The 19,659-nt window shown below is 47.1% G+C and overlaps 1 protein-coding gene across 4 annotated transcripts in view; it reads right to left on the bottom strand.

Annotated features, from left to right (window-relative positions):
* The window catches only part of LOC122933857 (retinol dehydrogenase 12-like), a 56,832-nt gene extending 38,807 nt beyond the window's left edge, over nt 1-18,025 (bottom strand). For 2 of the 4 annotated variants that reach the window (XR_006388560.1, XM_044288942.1), the window contains exons 1-3: nt 17,916-18,000; nt 10,817-10,946; nt 3,043-3,285 (exon numbers count right to left, since the gene is read on the bottom strand). Coding sequence is in view for 3 of the 4 variants with exons in the window: in XM_044288942.1 (XP_044144877.1) it covers nt 3,043-3,285; nt 10,817-10,937 (364 nt within the window). In the remaining variant the exon portion in view is untranslated. Of the gene's footprint in view, nt 1-3,042; nt 3,286-10,816; nt 10,947-17,915 lie in introns of all 4 variants that reach the window. The other 2 variants (XM_044288963.1, XM_044288954.1) reach the window with 2 other exon arrangements.
* Between the last annotated feature and the right edge of the window lie 1,634 nt (nt 18,026-19,659).

Below are 19,659 nucleotides of genomic sequence, written 5' to 3' on the forward strand. Positions count from 1 at the left end.
ACTAAGGCCGGGCACCCGGAGTGCACAATGGGGGGAGAGCTGATGGCTATGGGGTTGGAGAAGAGCTGATGGCTATGGGGTTGGAGAAGAGCTGATGGCTATGGGGTTGGAGAAGAGCTGATGGCTATGGGGTTGGAGGAGAGCTGATGGCTATGGGGTTGGAGGAGAGCTGATGGCTATGGGGTTGGAGGAGAGCTGATGGCTATGGGGTTGGAGGAGAGCTGATGGCTATGGGGTTGGAGGAGAGCTGATGGCTATGGGTTGGAGGAGAGCTGGTGGCTATGGGGTTGGAGGAGAGCTGATGGCTATGGGGTTGGAGGAGAGCTGGTGGCTATGGGGTTGGAGGAGAGCTGGTGGCTATGGGGTTGGAGGAGAGCTGGTGGCTATGGGGTTGGAGGAGAGCTGGTGGCTATGGGGTTGGAGGAGAGCTGGTGGCTATGGGGTTGGGGAGAGCTGGTGGCTATGGGGTTGGGGGAGAGCTGGTGGCTATGGGGTTGGGGGAGAGCTGGTGGCTATGGGGTTGGGGAGAGCTGGTGGCTATGGGGTTGGGGGAGAGCTGATGGCTATGGGGTTGGGGGAGAGCTGATGGCTCTGGGGTTGGGGGAGAGCTGATGGCTCTGGGGTTGGGGGAGAGCTGATGGCTCTGGGATTGGGGGAGAGCTGATGGCTCTGGGGTGGGGGAGAGCTGATGGCTCTGGGGTGGGGGAGAGCTGATGGCTCTGGGGTGGGGGAGAGCTGATGGCTCTGGGGTGGGGGAGAGCTGATGGCTCTGGGGTGGGGGAGAGCTAAAGGCACTGGGGTGGGGAGAGCTAAAGGCACTGGGGTGGGGAGAGCTAAAGGCACTGGGGTGGGGAGAGCTAAAGGCACTGGGGTGGGGAGAGCTAAAGGCACTTTATGGGAGAGAGCTGATGGCACTGGGGTGGGGGAGAGCTGATGGTACTGGGGTGGGGGAGAGCTGATGGCACTGGGGGAAAGGACCTGATGGCACGGGGGAAAGCTGATGGCACTGGGGGATAGTGGAGCTGATGCAGGAGGTCTTATGAGTTTTTATAAAGGAAAACAGTCTATTAATTCATCTTTTATTAGATTACTCGATAAATCGTAAAAAAATAATAGTTTACTGCAGCCCTAGTCGACTGTCTCACCCAAGTGCTGGATTCATAGCATAACAGCTGTATAATGTCATCCATGTTGCTGCTTCTTGAAGTTCTACAGAGAGACAAGGGAGCAGAATCTCCACTTCTCTGTGTGCGCTGTGTATGGGAGATATCATAGCAGCTAGTCTCTGTTCACTTGCTCAGGTAAACCAACAATTAGACATGGAGCCTGCTGAGGGGAAAACTGGTGGAAAATGCAAAATTCTAATCATTAGTGTTGAGAGAACTTCAGTTTTGTAAGTTCGAGTTTGTGCTAAATTGCGTTATGGATTCCGCTATCACGGATCATAACGCAATTCCATGACGGAATTCATAACGGAATGCCTTTAGAGGCATTCCGTCATAATAGAAGTCTATGGCCAGCATAATGGAAGTGTCACGGCTGGAGGTGGGGGAAACCCCCAGCCGTGCGGTGCCAGGAGATGGTAGGGTTACCACTTGGCCAAACAACACAGAATTAGGGAGCAGGTCACCTCCTGTTGCGTCCCTAACTCTGACCCTGTCTCCTACCTGCATGGGCCGACCTTGATGGTAGGAGGGCCCATACTCAGGAACCTCGGATCCCTGCTGACCCTCCGCAGATCCCTGACCTAGGAGCTGGGTGAGACGACCTACTCCTCCTTGGCACGGAGGAGCAGGAGTCTCAATGGCCAAGCAACAAGGGGAAACAGAAAACACCTTATGGCAGTGACAGGCAAATGGAACCAACACATCACTCACCTGCCACAGACAACAAACCCTGGAACCCATGTGCAGGTGCTGCAGTTCTGAACACCAACGGACACAGCACACACCAGACATCACACAGGAACCCAGGACCATAAGCTGCAATAATAAGTAAACCCCACACACACCTTCATAACACCGTGAAACATAGTTTTATGACCAGAAGGGAGGCCCCCACTGGTAGATGGTAATGTACAGGAGGTTGCTCCAGCTATGCCTGGCTGAAAGCAACCTACTGAGCCAAGCCAGAGAACGAGGCTATATAGGCCTAAGTGGCCACACCCACCGGTCAGAACACACCCAGTGACATCACACACACTGGGAAGAGAATTAACCCTTCCAGCACCACAGGAAAGGGAAAACACCAACTAAAAGGGGAAGTACACACAATCCATAAAACACACCAACACACTGACCTGTTACCGCCAGCAACGGCATGCGTGGCAACCATGTTCTGGGGAACAGCCAGCAGGCCGAGACCCTGCCACCACATGCATACAACAACAGACGTTGCCGCGGACAATCGCAGGTGAAGGAAGGTGTCTACGTGCATACAACACATAACCTCGTGCACCACAAAACGACAAAGGGGGTGCACATAAAACACGTTGCCAAGGGCAACCGCACGCATGCCTGTTATCCGCGGCAACCGCACCTGAGGCAAACCACTAAGTGCCCCCAGCTGCGGTTGACACAACACCAAAACCGCGGGTAACTGCATGCGGCTCCCAAGGAGTCACGATCATGACCAAGGGTCGTGACAGGAAGTCTATGGCCAGCATAATGGATCCGTTTGCATAACAGAAACCGGACAGATCTCCTGCATAACAGAAACCGGACAGATCCATTATGCTGGCCATAGACTTCTATTATGACAGAATGCATAACGGAATGCCTCCGTCATGGAATTGCGTTATGGTCCGTGGTAACGGAATCCATAACGCAATTCAGCACATACCCGAACTAGAACTTACAAAACTGAAGTTCGCTCATCACTACTAATCATATAATGACCAGAAATAGAGTTATTCCTCCTGTACACTTACATTACAGTTTGTTCTGAGAAGTCACCTGTAAAGGCAGGTGTGCTTTAGGTTCTCATGGCTGCCCAGTTCTGCATTTAAATGTGGATGTGCTGAAGACATACTGTGCCACTCACCATCATTGTTGATAAGAATATCAAGACGGCTCTCATTCTTCAGAAAATCCTTACAGAAGTTGCGGATGCTCTGCAGATTTGCTAAGTTTAGGCTCCAGAAGCGGACATTCATACTTGCACTTTCTTTTTTGATGTCTCGAAGAGCTGCGCCCCCTTTCTGGTCATCATGACTTGTGATGTGGACACGTGCACCACGTCTTGCCAGAGCAATGGCTGTCTCTTTCCCAATTCCTGATGCCCCACCTAATGTTTAAAAAGGTAACAATGACCATGATGACAACGAGTCCAATAAGAAGTTGTCATGTCAAGCTGTACAGCAAAGTAAAATAAAGGGCTTGCCAGCATGCAGAGTGCCCAGGATTTTTTCTCCCGCACATAAAGAATGTTTCTACTGGTACTTCACTTTCTTGTGTCGTGAGTCATCCCATTCTCTAAAACCACTGATCATTGTGCTCATGAGCGCTGCAATGAAGCTCTATGTCTCTATGGCAATAAGAATAAGTTTCAAGGCCTTACCACCCGTTCATGGCAACCCTGACAACCTGCTTACTGTATGTGCAAGTAGTACAGCTCCAAACACTGGATGTGTCCATCAATTACTTACTGTAGGTAGATGTTCTACTGTGAGCACTAATTTACATGGAATCAATTTACATAACACACATAGTGAATACATGACATCAGTTATTTATAACCCAGAGCTGCATTCACAATTCAGCTAACTTCTAGGCTGAAACCTCCCAGTATTACTTGAGGGTTATTACTTACAATGTTTGCACGCAAGCTTGCTCTGGTGGGATTTTGGGAAGTATAGTACACCAGCCACTGTACAGTAAAGTACCCCCCCGCTGCCATATGAGAGTATATGTCATAGCCAGCTTGTTGACTGTTTCCAATAATGACCATCTGAACTCAACTTTTTATGAGACCAGAGAAAGGTGTACATATATAAACTGTAAAATGGTGCTCAAAGGTGAACCTACCCTAATAAAGGGAATAAGAGTCTGATCATTAGGGGTCCAACCGTGGTGACCCACACCAACTACAAGAACTGGGGTCCTTTGTCACCCCATATGCATGGAGTGGTGGCTCCTTGCATCTCTATGAATTCAGCATGGCGAGACAATGGACCCACATTCTTGTAAATGGTGGATGACCAGCAGTTGGATGCCCACAGATCAAATTCTTCTGCCTTATCCTGTAAGTAAGGGATAAGTTTATAATTTGACACAAACCCTTTAAACCATACATACTGGACTTCCTGAGAGTAATCAGATGCATGGTTAAAGGGATTCTCTTTGAAAAGCTCTTTAAGACAGCGGACATTGACTGGGGATATACAGATGCTCATACATTTTCTCTGTAATGGAAGTGCAGTCCTATGGTGACCATGTAAAACATTGCTGGGCTCCACTCCAGCTAACAGAGAGGGTCTTCAACACAGGACCCACCTCTATGACATCCATATGAAAGGGGTTGGCTAATTGGAACATGCAACAACCCCTTTAAACAGATTTACCCTTCTTCTAAGGATGGTATATTGCTAAGATATGCCATCAGTTTATGATCTATATGCTGGTCCAACCTCTAGGAGCCTCACCGATCCTGAGAAAGAAGGGGCCACAGCTTTAGTTTAGCACTGCAAGCCCTTCACTCTCTTGACGTGGAAGTTGGTCGGCTGCACAGACGGGTAGCCAGGAACGCAAACATGCAGGGAAAGACTGAAGGGGCTGCAGCCCTCAATCAGGATCAGTGAGGTCTCAGAGACCAACACCAGAGCCGTAGCTGTAGTGGAAGAAGGGGAAGCAGCTGCGATGGGGCCGAAACTCAGAAGGGGCCTGCCCGGGAGAAGGCCTGAAAGACATTATTGTCAGTACCCTTCAACAGAGCGATCTTGACTATCCGCAGGAGTGAGAGTTGCACGGGAGGAAGGGGTTTCTAGGAGGGGGGGTGGCATTCAAATTTTGCTGTGGGGCCCAGTCAGTACTAATTACACCACTGACCACCACGGATCATAAAGTGGTGTCATATCCTAGCAATGTAGCAGGGATCAGCAACCTCCAGCACGACAGCTGTTCAGAAACTACAACTCCCAGAGTGCTTCAATTACCTCTGTGGGAGTTATAAGAACAGCCAAGCATGTTTACATGCTGGGAGTTGTAGTTTCACAGCAGCTGGCTTGTCGAAGGTTGCTGATCCCTGCAATATACCATCATATTACAAGATGGCAAAACTACAACTCCCAGAGTGCTTCATTCACTTCTGTGGGAGTTAGAACAGCCAAGCATGTTTACATGCTGGGAGTTGTAGTTTCACAGCAGCTGGATTGTCGAAGGTTGCTGATCCCTGCAATATACCATCATATTACAAGATGGCAAAATCCCTTTAAATCTATTTTCTTAGCAAAAATAAAAGGAATAAAAATCATCTACTGCATGGAAAAGCCTTTGCCAAGCGGCCATCTTTGTAGGGTTGTTGCGGGTATCGAAATTTCGATACCCAATCGATACTTTTGTCCCGGTATCGATACGATACCGGGATTTCCATTTTTTCAATACTGGGCTGTGCCACTGCGCAGCCTAGTATTACAGAACATGAGCTGCTGTGAGTGCGCTCATGTTCCCTCAGCAGCACAGGGGAGAAGGAAGCTGTCTCTCCCTCCCCCTGTGCTGCTGCTGCCACCAATGAACGGAGAGAGGGGTGGGCACACTGCGCCACCAATGATAGGACTTTTCATGGGTCCGGACTTTAAGCAGCAGGCTACACAGAGCGACGCCCAGGGATGTCCCAGCACTTACTATTATTCCTGGGCGCTGCTCCATTCGCCTGCGCCCCATTACCGTCTCCTGCAGTCCTGCTCCATATGCTAATTACTATCGGAGCAATGGAAAGGAGACAGCAGCTTCTCTAGAGGGCGTTCCTTCTCCCCTGGCTGTAGCTCTGTCCAATTGTAGTGCAGGGAGAAGGAACGGCCACTAGAGAAGCTGCTGTCTCCTCCCCATTGCTCCAATAGTAATTAGCATATGGAGCAGGACTGCAGGAGACGGTAATGGGGCTCAGGCGCACAGCGGGCGGACGGAGTGGCGCCCAGGAATAATAGTAAGTGCTGGGACATCTCTGGGCGCCGCTCAATGTAGCCTGCTGCTTAAAGTCCGAACCCATATAAGGTCGTCTTTAACTTTTAATACAGGAGGCAGATGCCGGCAGCAGAATCGCATAGCCGGCACTCTGTCTCTGACAGGGAGCTGTGATCAGTGGCAGTTAACCCCTCAGGTGCGGCACCTGAGGGGTTAACTGCCGCTGATCTGCTGCCAGTACCCGCCTCCTGTTTTAAGGGTTAATTGTCATTGGTGGTGCAGTGCGCCTGCCCCCCTCAACCCCCCCAGTATTATAATCATTGGTGGCAGTGGCCACAGGGTCCCCTCCCCTCCTCCTCATTGGTGGCAGTGGCAGCTTCTGATCAGAGCCCCAGCAGTGTAATCCTGGGGCCCCGATCAGTTACCATGGCAGCCAGGGCGCTACTGAAGCCCTGGCTGCCATGGTAATCTCTCTGCTGCTGTGTGAACTATGCACAGGGATAGTGCGAGATCCTATTCACCCTAATAGAGCTCTATTAGGGTGAATAGGACAAGGGATTAGAAGATCCCAGGATAGTTATTAAATAAACTGTAAAAAAAAAAAAAAAAAAAAAAAAAACACACCAAAATATTAAAGGGAACCTGTCACCGGAATTTTTTGTAAAGAGCTGAGGACATGGACTGCTAGATTGCCGCTAGCACATCCGCATTACCCAATCCCCATAACTCTGTGTGCTTTTATTGTGTAAAAAAAAAACGATTTGATACATATGCAAATTAACCTGAGATAAGTCCTGTCCCTGGCTCATCTCAGGTTAATTTGCATATGTAGCAAATGGTTTTTTTTACACAATAAAAGCACACAGAGCTATGGGGACTGGGTATTGCAGATGTGCTAGCGGCGGTCTAGCAACCCATGTCCTCAGCTCTATACCCCAAATCCAGGTGACAGGTTCCCTTTAAGTATAAATCACCCCCTTTTCCCATTTTACATATAAAATATATAAAGAAAGAACAAAAGGGGGTCAGTCAGCACATACCAAACCGCAGGAGCACATTGCTATGGCAGGGAACAACATTAAAAGACAAAACATGCATGCGACAACTCACTGCAATATAGAGTACAAAATTGCATAATAATTACAAGTGCTACACTAGAAGTGAGAGATACTTGGCAAATCGTTTTGTACAAAATTATTTGAGCCCGTCTGCCGCACGTCAAGGCGATCTCTGTTAGACGGGTTCCTAACACTAAATTCTACCTGTTAAGTGCCATGACGGCTACCATACACTTCAGGGAGTAGATAAAATATATAAACAATAAATAAATAAACAAACAAACATCGCCACGTCCGAAAAGTCAAAAACTATTAAAATACAAAGAAAATCTGCGCGATTCGCCATTTTTTAAAATGCGGAATGCACGTGGCTTTTTTTGTTTTATTTTTTTCGCATGGTATCAAATGGTATCGAGTATTGCAATACTTTTTTATGGTATCGAAACCGAATCAAAATTTTGGTATCGCAACAACTCTACATCTCTGTGTTCATGGAGCATTACATCTGCCGCTCATTTTCTATTGTACATGGACTGAACGGTTTTTAACACCATTTTGTCACTATTATAAAACCTAGAATATAGATCCAAGACAAGCAGAGATCTGTAGTCTGTGCACAAAACAAATATCGCATTAAAGGGACATTAAACCCTGAATAAAAACAAGCTGCTTGTCTCCAACAAGGACACAAATGAGAAATAAATTGCCTGAACATCTTACGATCCCCTATCGTTTTTCTGAATGTAATCGAAGTGGAACATGCCTAAAATGAACCGGTAGCAAGCAGAGCGTGGCGGACAGGAGATGTCACTTCCTCTGCGGGGGTGGAGTGGATTGGCACAGTTCTGAAGACACGTCAGGAGTCACACAGAGACCAGGTGGCTTATGTTTCCTTTTGAAAACTCGGCTACTTACATCTCTGGCAGTAGTAATTTACTAAGAGGCATCTCAATGTTCTGCTGGACAATACTGCCACTTGGAAAAAGGCTTGGACATTTGGCATCTATGGGGACTTCAGTGGCCAAAACACAGCATACTAGGAGCCTCTTGCCAGGAGATTCATGGCAGGATACCAGAGGGTTTAATAAGAGATGAAAACTTGTCTATATAGAAATGAAGACATGAGGTCATGTGGGTAATTAGGAGCTCGTTTCCTGATGTTCTCTGTAAGTGGAGTAAAGGCAAATGAATATGTTGCTAATACTGATGACAATGAGGGTCCCAAGTCTTGGCCAAAGCCCCAGCAGGAAGGATTGGGATTGAATGTAACATGAAATCCCACCAACAATATCTCAAGAGTGAATTACTGCAGACGACCGCTCATACATACTGTACACCATTATATCCTTAAAAGGGTTTTCCAAGACTTTAATACTGATGACCTATGGATAGGTCTTCAGTATCTGATTGGTGGGGGTCCGACACCCAGGACTCCCGCCGATCACCTGTTTGAGAAGGCATTTGCGCTCCTGTGAGCAGCGCGGCCTTCTCTGTGCTCACCAAGCACAGCACCGCACACCCTATAGCGGCTGTGCTTGGTATCGTAGCTTAGCTTCATTCACTTCTAAGGGGTTGAGCTGCTCCTAGGTCACGTGCCCGATGAACATGTCGTCACCGGCCTAGGAAACAGCTGATCGGCGAAGGTCCTGAGTATAGGACCCCACCGATCACATACTGATGACTAATACTGATGATATAGCCTCAGGATCAAAGTCTAAGAAAACCCCTTTAACACATAGCAATATTATAGACAGGTGGAAGCACAGACATGTCGCACTTGAGGGACCAAGAACGTCTGGAACCCTATCAATTCTGTGGTCTTCTGCTGCTCTTGAATACACTGATAGAGGACTGGGTCATCTTAGTGACTCTGTATCCGGGAAAATATTAGGCCCCTTTCACACGGGCGAGAATTCCGCGCGGGTACAATGCGTAAGGTGAATGCATTGCACCCGAACTGAATCCGGACCCATTCACTTCAAGAGGGCTTTTCAGATGAGTGGTGCGTGAAAATCACAAGCATCCGCGATTTTCACACATGGTTGCTAGGAGATGATGTTAGTAAATTGATAAAAGTCAATTTACTGTATTATTTTCACTTATAACATAAAGGAAAATAATAGCATTCTTAATACAGAATGCTTAGTAAAAGGTTGCTCGAGGGGTTAAAAAATAAAGAAAAAATTAACTCACCTCATCCTGTTGTTTGCGCAGCCGGCATCGTCTTCTTCTTTCAGGACCTGCAAAAGGACCTTTGATGACTTAATCGCTCTCACGTCAGCGCAGGTCCTGCTGAATGAAGATAGAAGGATCTTACGTCATCAAAGGTCCTTTAGCAAGTCCTGAAAGAATTAGAAAGAAGACGATGCCGGCTGCGCGAACAACAGGATAAGGTGAGTAAATATATCTTTTTATTTTTTAACCCCTCAAGGCACATTTCAGTAAGCATTCTGTATTAAGAATGCTATTATTTTCTATTATAACCATGTTATAAGGGAAAATAATAAAATAATTAGAACACTGATCCCAAACCTGAACTTCAGTGAAGAAGTCTGGGTTCGGGTACCACATTGAGTTTTTTTCTCCCGCGCGTGCAAAACGTAACTGAACATGGGAACGCAATCGCAGTCAAAACTGACTGAAATTGCGTGCCTACTTGTGCACGCAATTGCAGTCAGTTTCCCACAATGCACACGCAAAGCTTCAGGAGCAAATCCGGGACGCCCGTGTGAAAGAGGCCTTACATGGCGGTGTCCTAGTTTGGATGTTGGATCTACATCACCATTAGGAATCATGCACATAGTAGTATTATGGGATACAGCCGTAACCCATGGCAGAAATCACAGCACTTTCTGCTGCAGGTTTTCATTTTGAATAGTGCAGGCCCGCTCATGGCTTAGTTCCACTGAATACAGCTAAACTGTGTGCGGCTTTCAAAGGTATCTGAGCGGTAACTGCGCCAAGAAGGGACGTGCATTCTGGAAACCTGTACGGGAAAAATCCCCAGCCGCAAGAACTCCCATAGAAAACAAAAGAAGGCGGTTTCAGCAACGAAACTGTGCTGAAATCTGAGCCCCCCCCCCCCCCCCCCCCCATGAGTGTGAACATACTCTAGAAAAACATGGCTACTTCCTTCCAAAAATAGCGCCAAACCTCTGTACAGGTTTTTTGTGGCACTGCTCGGCCTTATTGTCTTCAATGGAGCCGAGGTGTAATACCTGGCACAACCTATGGCCTGGTGTGGCACCATGTTTTTCTTAACCTCTTCTTTCCCATCAACGACACTGGGGATTGATTGAGGGGATGTCATGTATCTAGACAAAGGAATTCCTTTGCTTGGAGTGTCTTAATTGTGTCCAGACGGTCAGTTGTGAAGACGTACAGATCTGTCTGGCAGAATCCTGTTGGCGCATTTGTATTTTAATGCTGTTTGGGGTCAGAAGAGGAAGACTGAAAGACCACCCTGAGTCATGACTTCTCATTCGTTTGCCTCTAGACTAATTTGTAAGATTTGGCGCACTGCAGACGACATGGTTAGATCCCTTGTTGAGGGATCATAGGAGAATTCAACCATGACCAGATAAAGGCACAGCTCTGCCGTGTGGTGTGACGGGACATGTTCTTCAGAAGCTCGCTGACCTGTTATGAGGACGGTTTTGCCATCCAGTCTTTTTGGATCAAGACACGGCCGTCTGCTCTTGAAGCGCCTCTGAAGCAAGGTGAAGAACAACGCGGCCAGCACGGTGACAAGCACATACATGGCTGCTCACTGCAAAATACAAGAAGAAAATATGCACAGAGGCCACCAATCAAGTCCACACATTAATCCGGAAAGATTACCTTTTTACAATGGTTGACAACTGGTGCATTTTTGGGGGTGCTGTGAAAGTCCTAATCAAAAATGACATCACAGCCAGTGAAGGTCATTCGCAGTGTTCGCCAGCGAACACATGCGGGCTGCCATCTTTAGTAAGGTAGACTCACCCGTCCGGCAATGCACAGGTAAGCCCTTACCTGTGCCGGTCTGAGATCAAATGCAGTCACCGGGAGCAGGCAGTTCCGAGAACAGCTGCTGGGGGCCTTCATCGGGCTGTTCTCGGAACTGTCTGCTCCCGGCGACCGCATTTGATTTCAGACCGGCTCCCGGCACAGGTAAGGGCTTACCTGTGCATCGCCGGACGGGTGAGTCTACCTTACTAAAGATGGCAGCCTGCATTTGTTCACTGGCAAACACTGCGAACTGACCATCACTGATCACAGCTATCAATGGAAGTCCTTACAGGCCAAGTAACGTGTCTGACAACACCACAAGGGCACACAACCCTGAACCTATCCTTAGAGCGCTGTGTATGGGGAACATAAGGTCCCTACACAAATGAATTTGGCTCTGGCAAAGTTTTTTTTTACCTGGAATTAGCAAAAGTATTTTTTGGGCACCTGAGGATTTTTTGAGATTTTGCACAGTGGGGTAGATTCATCAAAACAGTATAAAATAAAACGGGCCTAGCCCTGTTTCACACTTGCGTTGTGGTGTTCCGGTTTTGAAATCCGGCAGAGGATCTCAAAACCGGGTCAGTTTTGTCCCCATTAATTGTCCATGGGGACAAAACTGATCAGGATGCTTTCCGTTCCGCCTTGTTTTTTGTAAGCTACGGTTTTGCGTTTGGTCTGCGAAACGGAACCAACCGGATCTGGCATGAAAATCAATGTAAGTCAACAGTTCTGGATAGCTAAAAAAAAAACTGATCCGGAGCCCATAGACTTACAATGATTTTTATACCTTTTTTTTTCAGTTTAGATTTAATATAACCAGATCCGGCCGTACATCCGGATGTATTAAATGGCACGAATCCGTATAGTTCTGGTTTCAGAGATCTTCTGCCGGATCTCAAAATCGGAATTAACAACCCAAGTGTGAAACAGGCCTTACCTAGGCCCCTTTCACACGAGCATGACGGATTAGGTCCGGATGCGTTCAGTGAAACTCGCACCATTTTGCAAGCAAGTTCAGTCAGTTTTGTCTGCGATTGCGTTCAGTTTTTTCCGCGCGGGTGCAATGCGTTTTGATGCGTTTTTCACGCGTGTGATAAAAACTGAAGGTTTACAAACAACATCTCCTAGCAACCATCAGTGAAAAACGCATCGCACCTGCACTTGCTTCCGGATGCGATGTGTTTTTCACTAAAGCCCCGTTCACTTCTATGGAGCCAGGGCTGCGTGAAAAACTCCGAATATAGAATATGCTGCGATTTTCACACAACGCAGAACTTATGCGTGAAAAAAACCCGCTAATGTACACAGACCCATTGAAATGAATGAGTCAGGATTCAGTGCGGGTGCTAGACGTTCATGTCAGGCATTGCACCGGCGCAGAAAACTTGCTCGTGTGAAAGGGGCCTTAGGCTACTTTCACACTAGTGGTTTTACAGGATCCGGCAGGGGTTAACAAAAACGCTTCCGTTACTGATAATATGAACGGATCCGGTTGTATTATATTTAACATTGCCAATCTATTGTGTCAGAGAAAACCGATCTGTCCCCATTGACTTGCATTGGGGGTTATACCGGATCAGTCTTGCTCTGCATGCTGCGGTTTGCTCTCCGGTATGGGAACGCAACGGAATTTTGGAGCATTCCGTTCAGTTTTATCCCCATTGACAATAAATGGGGACAAAACGGAAGGGTTTTTCCCCCAATATTGAGCCCCTATGACAGATCTCAATACCGGAAAACTAAAATGCTAGTGTGAAAGTAGCCCACAGCAACCAAAGACCACCTTTCATTTGATTTTAGAGCTCCTTTGGAAAATGAAAGGCGGAATTTGATCGGTTGCTATGGGCAACTATGGCTTCTTTCACACCTGCGTTAGGTGCGGATCCGTCTGGTATGTGCACAGACGGATCCGCACCTATAAGGCTGGTTTCACACGGGCGTTGCGGAAAAATGTGCGGGTGCGTTGCGGAAACACCCGCGATTTTTCCGCGCGAGTGCAAAACATTGTCATGCGTTTTGCACTCGCGTGAGAAAAATCGCGCATGTTTGGTACCCAAACCCGAACTTCTTCACAGCAGTTCGGGCTTGGGATTGATGTTCTGAAGATTCTATTATTTTCCCTTATAACATGGTTATAAGGGAAAATAATAGCATTCTGAATACAGAATGCTTAGTATAATAGTGCTGGAAGGGTTAAAAAAAAATAAAAACGTTAACTCACCTTATCCCCAAGATCGTGTAGTTCCCGGTCGGTCTCTTCTCTAGCTGTGGGCTTGGGCTGAATGACCTTTGGTGATGTCAGATCACATGCTCCAATCACATGGTCCATCACCATGGTGATGGAGCATGTGATCTGACATCACCAAAGGTCCTTTAGCCACAGCTAAAGAAGAGACCGACCGGGAACTAGGCGATCATGGGGATAAGGTGAGTTAACTTTTTTATTTTTTTTAACCCTCCCAGCACCATTATACTAAGCATTCTGTAGTCGGAATGCTATTATTTTCCCTTATAACCATGTTATAAGGGAAAATAATACAGTGAATAGACTGTCACCTAGAACCCATGCGTGAAAATCGCACCGCATCCGCACTTGCTTGCGGATGCTTGCGATTTTCACGCAACCCCATTCATTTCTATGGGGCCTGCGTTACGTGAAAAACGCAGAATATAGAACATGCTGCGATTTTCACGCAACGCATAAGTGATGCGTGAAAATCACCGCTCATGTGAACAGCCCCATAGAAATGAATGGGTCAGGATTCAGTGCGGGTGTAGTGCGTTCAACTCACGCATCGCACCCGCACGGAAATCTCGCCCGTGTGAAAGGGGCCTAATGCAAACGCTTGTATCCATTCAGAACCATGATAATTCAAACGGATCTGTCCTGATTTACACTGAAAGTCAATGGGGGACGGATCCGTTTTCAATTGCACCATATTGTGTCAGTAAAAACATATCCGTCCCCATTGACTTACACTGTAATTCAGGACGGATCCGTTTGGCTCTGCATCGTCAGGCGGACACCAAAACGCTGCAAGCAGCATTTTGGTGTCCGCTTCCAGAGCGGAATGGAGGCGGAACGGAGCCAAACTGATGCATTCTGGGCGGATCCTTATTCATTCAGAATGCATTGGGGCTAAGCTGATCCGTTTTGGGCCGCTTGTAAGAGCCCTGAAACGGATCAGAAACGCCAGTGTGAAAGTAGCCTAAGCCAGTTCTATTGATTAATCTCTCCCAATCTGTACGTGAGATTTGTCTAATCTCCTACACTTTGCTGTTACTGTATTAGGGCTCATGAACATGAACCTTTTTTTTTTTCTTGTCCATTCCGTAGTTTTTTTTTTACGGATCGTATACAGAACCATTCATTTCAATGGGTCCGCAAAAATAACTTAAGTTACTCCGTGTGCATTATGTTTGCGCATGTCCGTTCTGCAAAATAATAGAATATGTCCTACTATTGTCTGCATTAGTACTGTTCTATTAGGGGCCAGCTGTTCCGTTCCGCAAAATAATGAATGCAGACGAACGTAATCCGGATTTTTTTGCGGACCACAAAATACATACGGTTGTGTGCATGAGGCCTTGCGCTACAGTTTTTCTGTGCAAAAATTTGTGCAAAAAAATGCACTTAATCTGCAGTGTGTGCAGGTAGCCTTAGGGTGGCGACACATGATGCAAATTGCATGCGTTTTGTTTTTTTCTGCAGCGTCATACATTACCAGCAAGTGTATGAGATTCAGGGCTGTGGAGTCAGTAGATAAATGCTCCGACTCCTCAGTTTTTGGTACTTCCGACTCCTCTCTATTTAATATGCGAATGTCATTACCATGTCATTACCACAGAACTACTGGCTAGGAAGCTGCTGCCTTCTCCTTTGTCTGCTGGTCTTCTGCTGAAGATGGGCAGTAGGGGGATCCGGGAAGGGGCAATTATTGTAAAACCTGATTTCCCTAGTAGAATCCCATAGTCATGTTTACACGTTTTTATAGCCTTAGCTGAATGACAGCAGTATTTCCAAATGGTTTACGGCTTCAGTCTTGAACTATTGACTATCCCAGGGATCAGCAACCTTCGGCACTCCAGCTGTTGTGAAACTACAACTCCCAGCATGCTCCTTACACTTCTGTGGGAGTTCAGAGAACAGCTAAGCAAGTGTGCATGATGGGAAATGTAGTTTCACAACACCTGGAGTGCCGGAGGTTGCTGATCCCTGGACTATCCATTCCCTTCACTTATACAAGTGTCTCTACTTAATCCGTTATCAGTGAGAGGCTAGGTTAACCATGGGCGTTGCGTTCCCTGTAACAGCGGAACACAACACAATGGAAAGTATAAGTATTGCCGCTCCTTAACTGTGCGTTGCGTGCCATATAGTGAAGCATATGAAAAGCATGCTTCTTCATGGTCACTTAACGTGTTCGTTTTGCGGTAACGTGACGCACTGCATGCACCGGCCTTTATTCTTACAGTAGAGAAGTACAGTATTTTTCGCAAAAGTGGGGGAAAAATAGCGTCTTATGGGGGCGAATGCTGCGACCGTCCGGTGAATAGGCTGAGAGGGAGGAGGGGCTGGGGGGCCGGCATCTGTTTCTGTAATGGCAGCGGGGCCCGGTGCAGTCACTGTATTCTCTACACCAGGCCCCGCTCACTGTAGTATACAGTAATCATATCTAACTTGTGGGTATTGTTAAAGTATTCCAATCATCTTAAAGCTAGCGCTGTACTACTTACTACTAACTTCTTGGCAGTCAGGAGGCCGGGCGGGCGCTCGTAGCGTAGCTCACTACGTCTCGCGCCTGCTCCGCCCCCTTTATGAATGAAGCAGGCACCGGGTCCCGCTGCCATTACAGAAACAGATGCCGGCCCCCATTCACTACACAGGGACACTGTTATGGGGGGATCTGTGGATGACACATAAGATAAGATGCTATATATGTGTGATCCACAGATGGCCCCACAATGATCCCCCATAACAGTGCGTTATCCACAGATGCCCCCATAATAGTGCGTTATCCACAGATGCCCCCATAACAGTGCGTTATCCACAGATGCCCCCATAACAGTGCGTTATCCACAGATGCCCCCATAACAGTGCGTTATCCACAGATGCCCCCATAACAGTGCGTTATCCACAGATGCCCCCATAACAGTGCGTTATCCACAGATGCCCCCATAACAGTGCGTTATCCACAGATGCCCCCATAACAGTGCGTTATCCACAGATGCCCCCATAACAGTGCGTTATCCACAGACCACCATTAGTTCAAAACCCTCCAAAAGCACTCCTTATGGTTAAAAATTTTTATTTTCTTATTTTCCTCCTCAAAACCTATGTGCGTCTTATAGGGCGAAAAATACGGTAATTAATTATAATTTTTTGTGAATTGGGACATTTAAACTTGCTTTTTTTTTAATTTTTTTATTCCAATTTAAATCTAGTAGGAGTCGGAGTCGGTTCCTTTTTTGCCGACTTCGACTCCAGGTACCCAAAATTGCCTCTGACTCCAACTCCACAGCCCTGATGAGATTATAATATTTCCACGGACACGTCGCTTTTTTTCCTCAGGTGCGGAAACTGATCTGCTGTGCGGACTCTGAAATCTGTAACGTGTCAACTGTTGTGCTTTTCTTGCATAGATTTTACACTTTTCAATGGAAGGGCGACATCTGCTGAAAATCCGTATAAAAAAATGCAAAAAAAACGCACCAAAACTGGGTGATTTTCCACAGATCTCCTCCTTGCATTCCAAAAGATAAAATCCGCACAAAAGATTCGCACAAACAACTGACACTCTGCAGATTTCAGAATCCGCACGGCAGGAAAAATGTAAGGCCCCTTTCACAGGAGCAAATTTTCTATGCGGGTGCAATGCGCGACGTGAACGTCTAGCACCCGCACTGAATCCGGACCCATTCATTTCCATGGGTCTGTGTACAGGAGCAGTTTTTTTCATGCATCAGTTCTGCGTTGCGTGAGAATCGCAGCATGTTCTATATTCTGAGTTTTTTACGCAGCCCTGGCCCCATAGAAGTAAATGGGGCTTCAGTGAAAAACGGAAGCAGGTGCGGCTGCAATGCGTTTTTCACTGATGGTTGCTAAGAGATATAGTTTGTAAACCTTCAGTTTATTGCGCGCGTGAAAAACATATCAAAACGCATTGCACCCTCGCAGAAAAAACTGAACAACTGAACGCAATCGCAGACAAAACTGACTGAACTTGCTTGCAAAATGGTGCGAGTTTCACTGAACGCACCCTGAACGCATCCGGAGCCAATCCGCCAGGTTCGTGTGACAGAGGCCTAAAGCGTCCATGGGATGGGTCTAATCTCGTACACTTTGTTGGTCCTGGATTACGCTGCAGTATTTCTGCAGGAGAATCCGCGCCAAAAAAAGGAGTCATCCACGGTGTGGGCAGGTAGCCTATGGGTGCACCAACGCGCTACTTAGTACCCGCCTGTGCTTTAGGACAGTGCCAGGTCTCAGCTGGTGTTTTCCAGGGTTTTAGAGTACATTTGTGCCCATGATAAATTCCCGGTGCAGTAGATGGGTTTGTCGCCGGACTGCCCCTTTGGTGTCACCAGGCACATTTAGAAAAAGAGCTGCAGCAGTGACATGAGGAGCTCCTATGGGAAAGCACAGGGCAGAAACAGCCTGTAACACACACACAGCTCTGCTGCATCTAGGCCCAGGTATATTACAGATGAGTGCAGGCCTATTGTGTCCTAACTACACACGTACAATGGACCGCAGCGCTCGGCGACAGCGGGGACCTTACCCACCGGGCACACCGCTCCACTAGGGGAGAATAGATGCTGCTTCCTAGAGAGGACCGCTGGTGACGTCATGCCCACGTGACCAGACCTTCCTGTGGGCGGAGCAATGCTAGGAAGTTTACCAGACTGTCTGACTGCGTGGTTTTCCGAGGTTTCTGAGCGGCTATGTGCCTGTGTGTCCTGGGGGATCATCATCAGTATCAGGGGTGGGGGGCACTGGGCTACAATGCTCTGTAGGTGTCCTGGGATTTAATGCTTTGTGGGGACTGTGGGTGCACTGGGATGCAATGCTCTGCGGAGTCTGTGGGTGCAAGGGGATGTAATGCTCTGCAGAGACTGTAGGTGCCCTGAGATGTAATGCTCTGTGAGTGCACTGGGATGTAATGCTCTCTTGGGGACTGTGGGTGCGCTGAGATGTAATGCTCTGTGGGTGCAAGGGGATGTAATGCTCTGCAGGGACTGTGGGTGCCCTGAGATGTAATGCTCTGTGGGTGTACTGGGATGTGATGGTCTGTGGGTGCAAGGGGATGTAATGCTCTGCAGGGACTGTGGGTGCCCTGAGATGTGATGCTCTCTTGGGGACTGTGGGTAGGGTGGCCACTTGCAGAGCCCCAAAAAGGAGGACATCGTACCGGGGATAGTGATGCACACTAGTTAAATACTACATACTAGATACCCAGGTGATACCAGCATGGTCCCCATCACTATAAACCAGAAGATGTATAACTAATATAAGCTGTACATGTATAATTATATTCAGAAGATACAGACCATGCTGGTATTACCTGGGTATCTTCTGTATATATATGTACAGCTGGTATAAGTTATATATATTGTGGTATATAGTGATGTGGACCATGCTGGTATAACATGGACATCTTCAGTGTATATATTTTTTATATATATATATATATATATATATATATATATATATATATACATACATATATAAAACATCGATACAGACCATGCTGGTATCACTATATACAAGAAGATATATAACTTATATAAGCTGTACATATTTAATTATATACAGGAGATACTCAGGTTATGCCAGCATGCTCCATATCACTATATACTCAAATAGGTATAACATATCAGCTGTACATATTGTAAGGGATCGCTCTCTCTCGGGTTCGCAATCACGGACTTCTCCTCTAACAACAGGGTTCAAATCCAAAAGGCGCTTTTTTTTTTCGGCACTTCAGCACCATCACACACATAACCATCGAAAATAAACACCTGCCCGTCTGGGATCTACCTAATACACGTGTTGTCTCTACCTCATCTATAAAGCACCGTTCACACACGGGATTAGATCCGGCTTCCTCAGCCATATATTCGGTCCAGCAGCCCCCAGGCTGTGACAACACCAGAACCTTTGGGCGGAAATGGTCCATAGTCCTCCCAACTCTGACCGTGTGACCCTCTTTTCTGTAGGTGTCTCTGGGATCCCCAAACTTCAGGCTTTACAAAGCCTCCTAGCTGAGACCACACAGAGCCTCTCAGGCTTCCTCAGCCTTTCTCCCTCTAAGGCCTCTTGCACACGAACCGCAAATTGCGGTCCGCAATGCATAAGCACAGACTTTAGGGCAGCCGCATGCGGATCGTGGACCCATTCACTTGAAACGCATGCACTGCTTTTCTGCCTTGTGGAGGCACATACAGTAAACCCACGGAAGCACTCCGTAGTGCTTCCGATCTGTGAC

The sequence above is a fragment of the Bufo gargarizans genome, chromosome 1, assembly GCF_014858855.1.
Source record: "Bufo gargarizans isolate SCDJY-AF-19 chromosome 1, ASM1485885v1, whole genome shotgun sequence".
Lineage (NCBI taxonomy): Eukaryota > Metazoa > Chordata > Amphibia > Anura > Bufonidae > Bufo > Bufo gargarizans.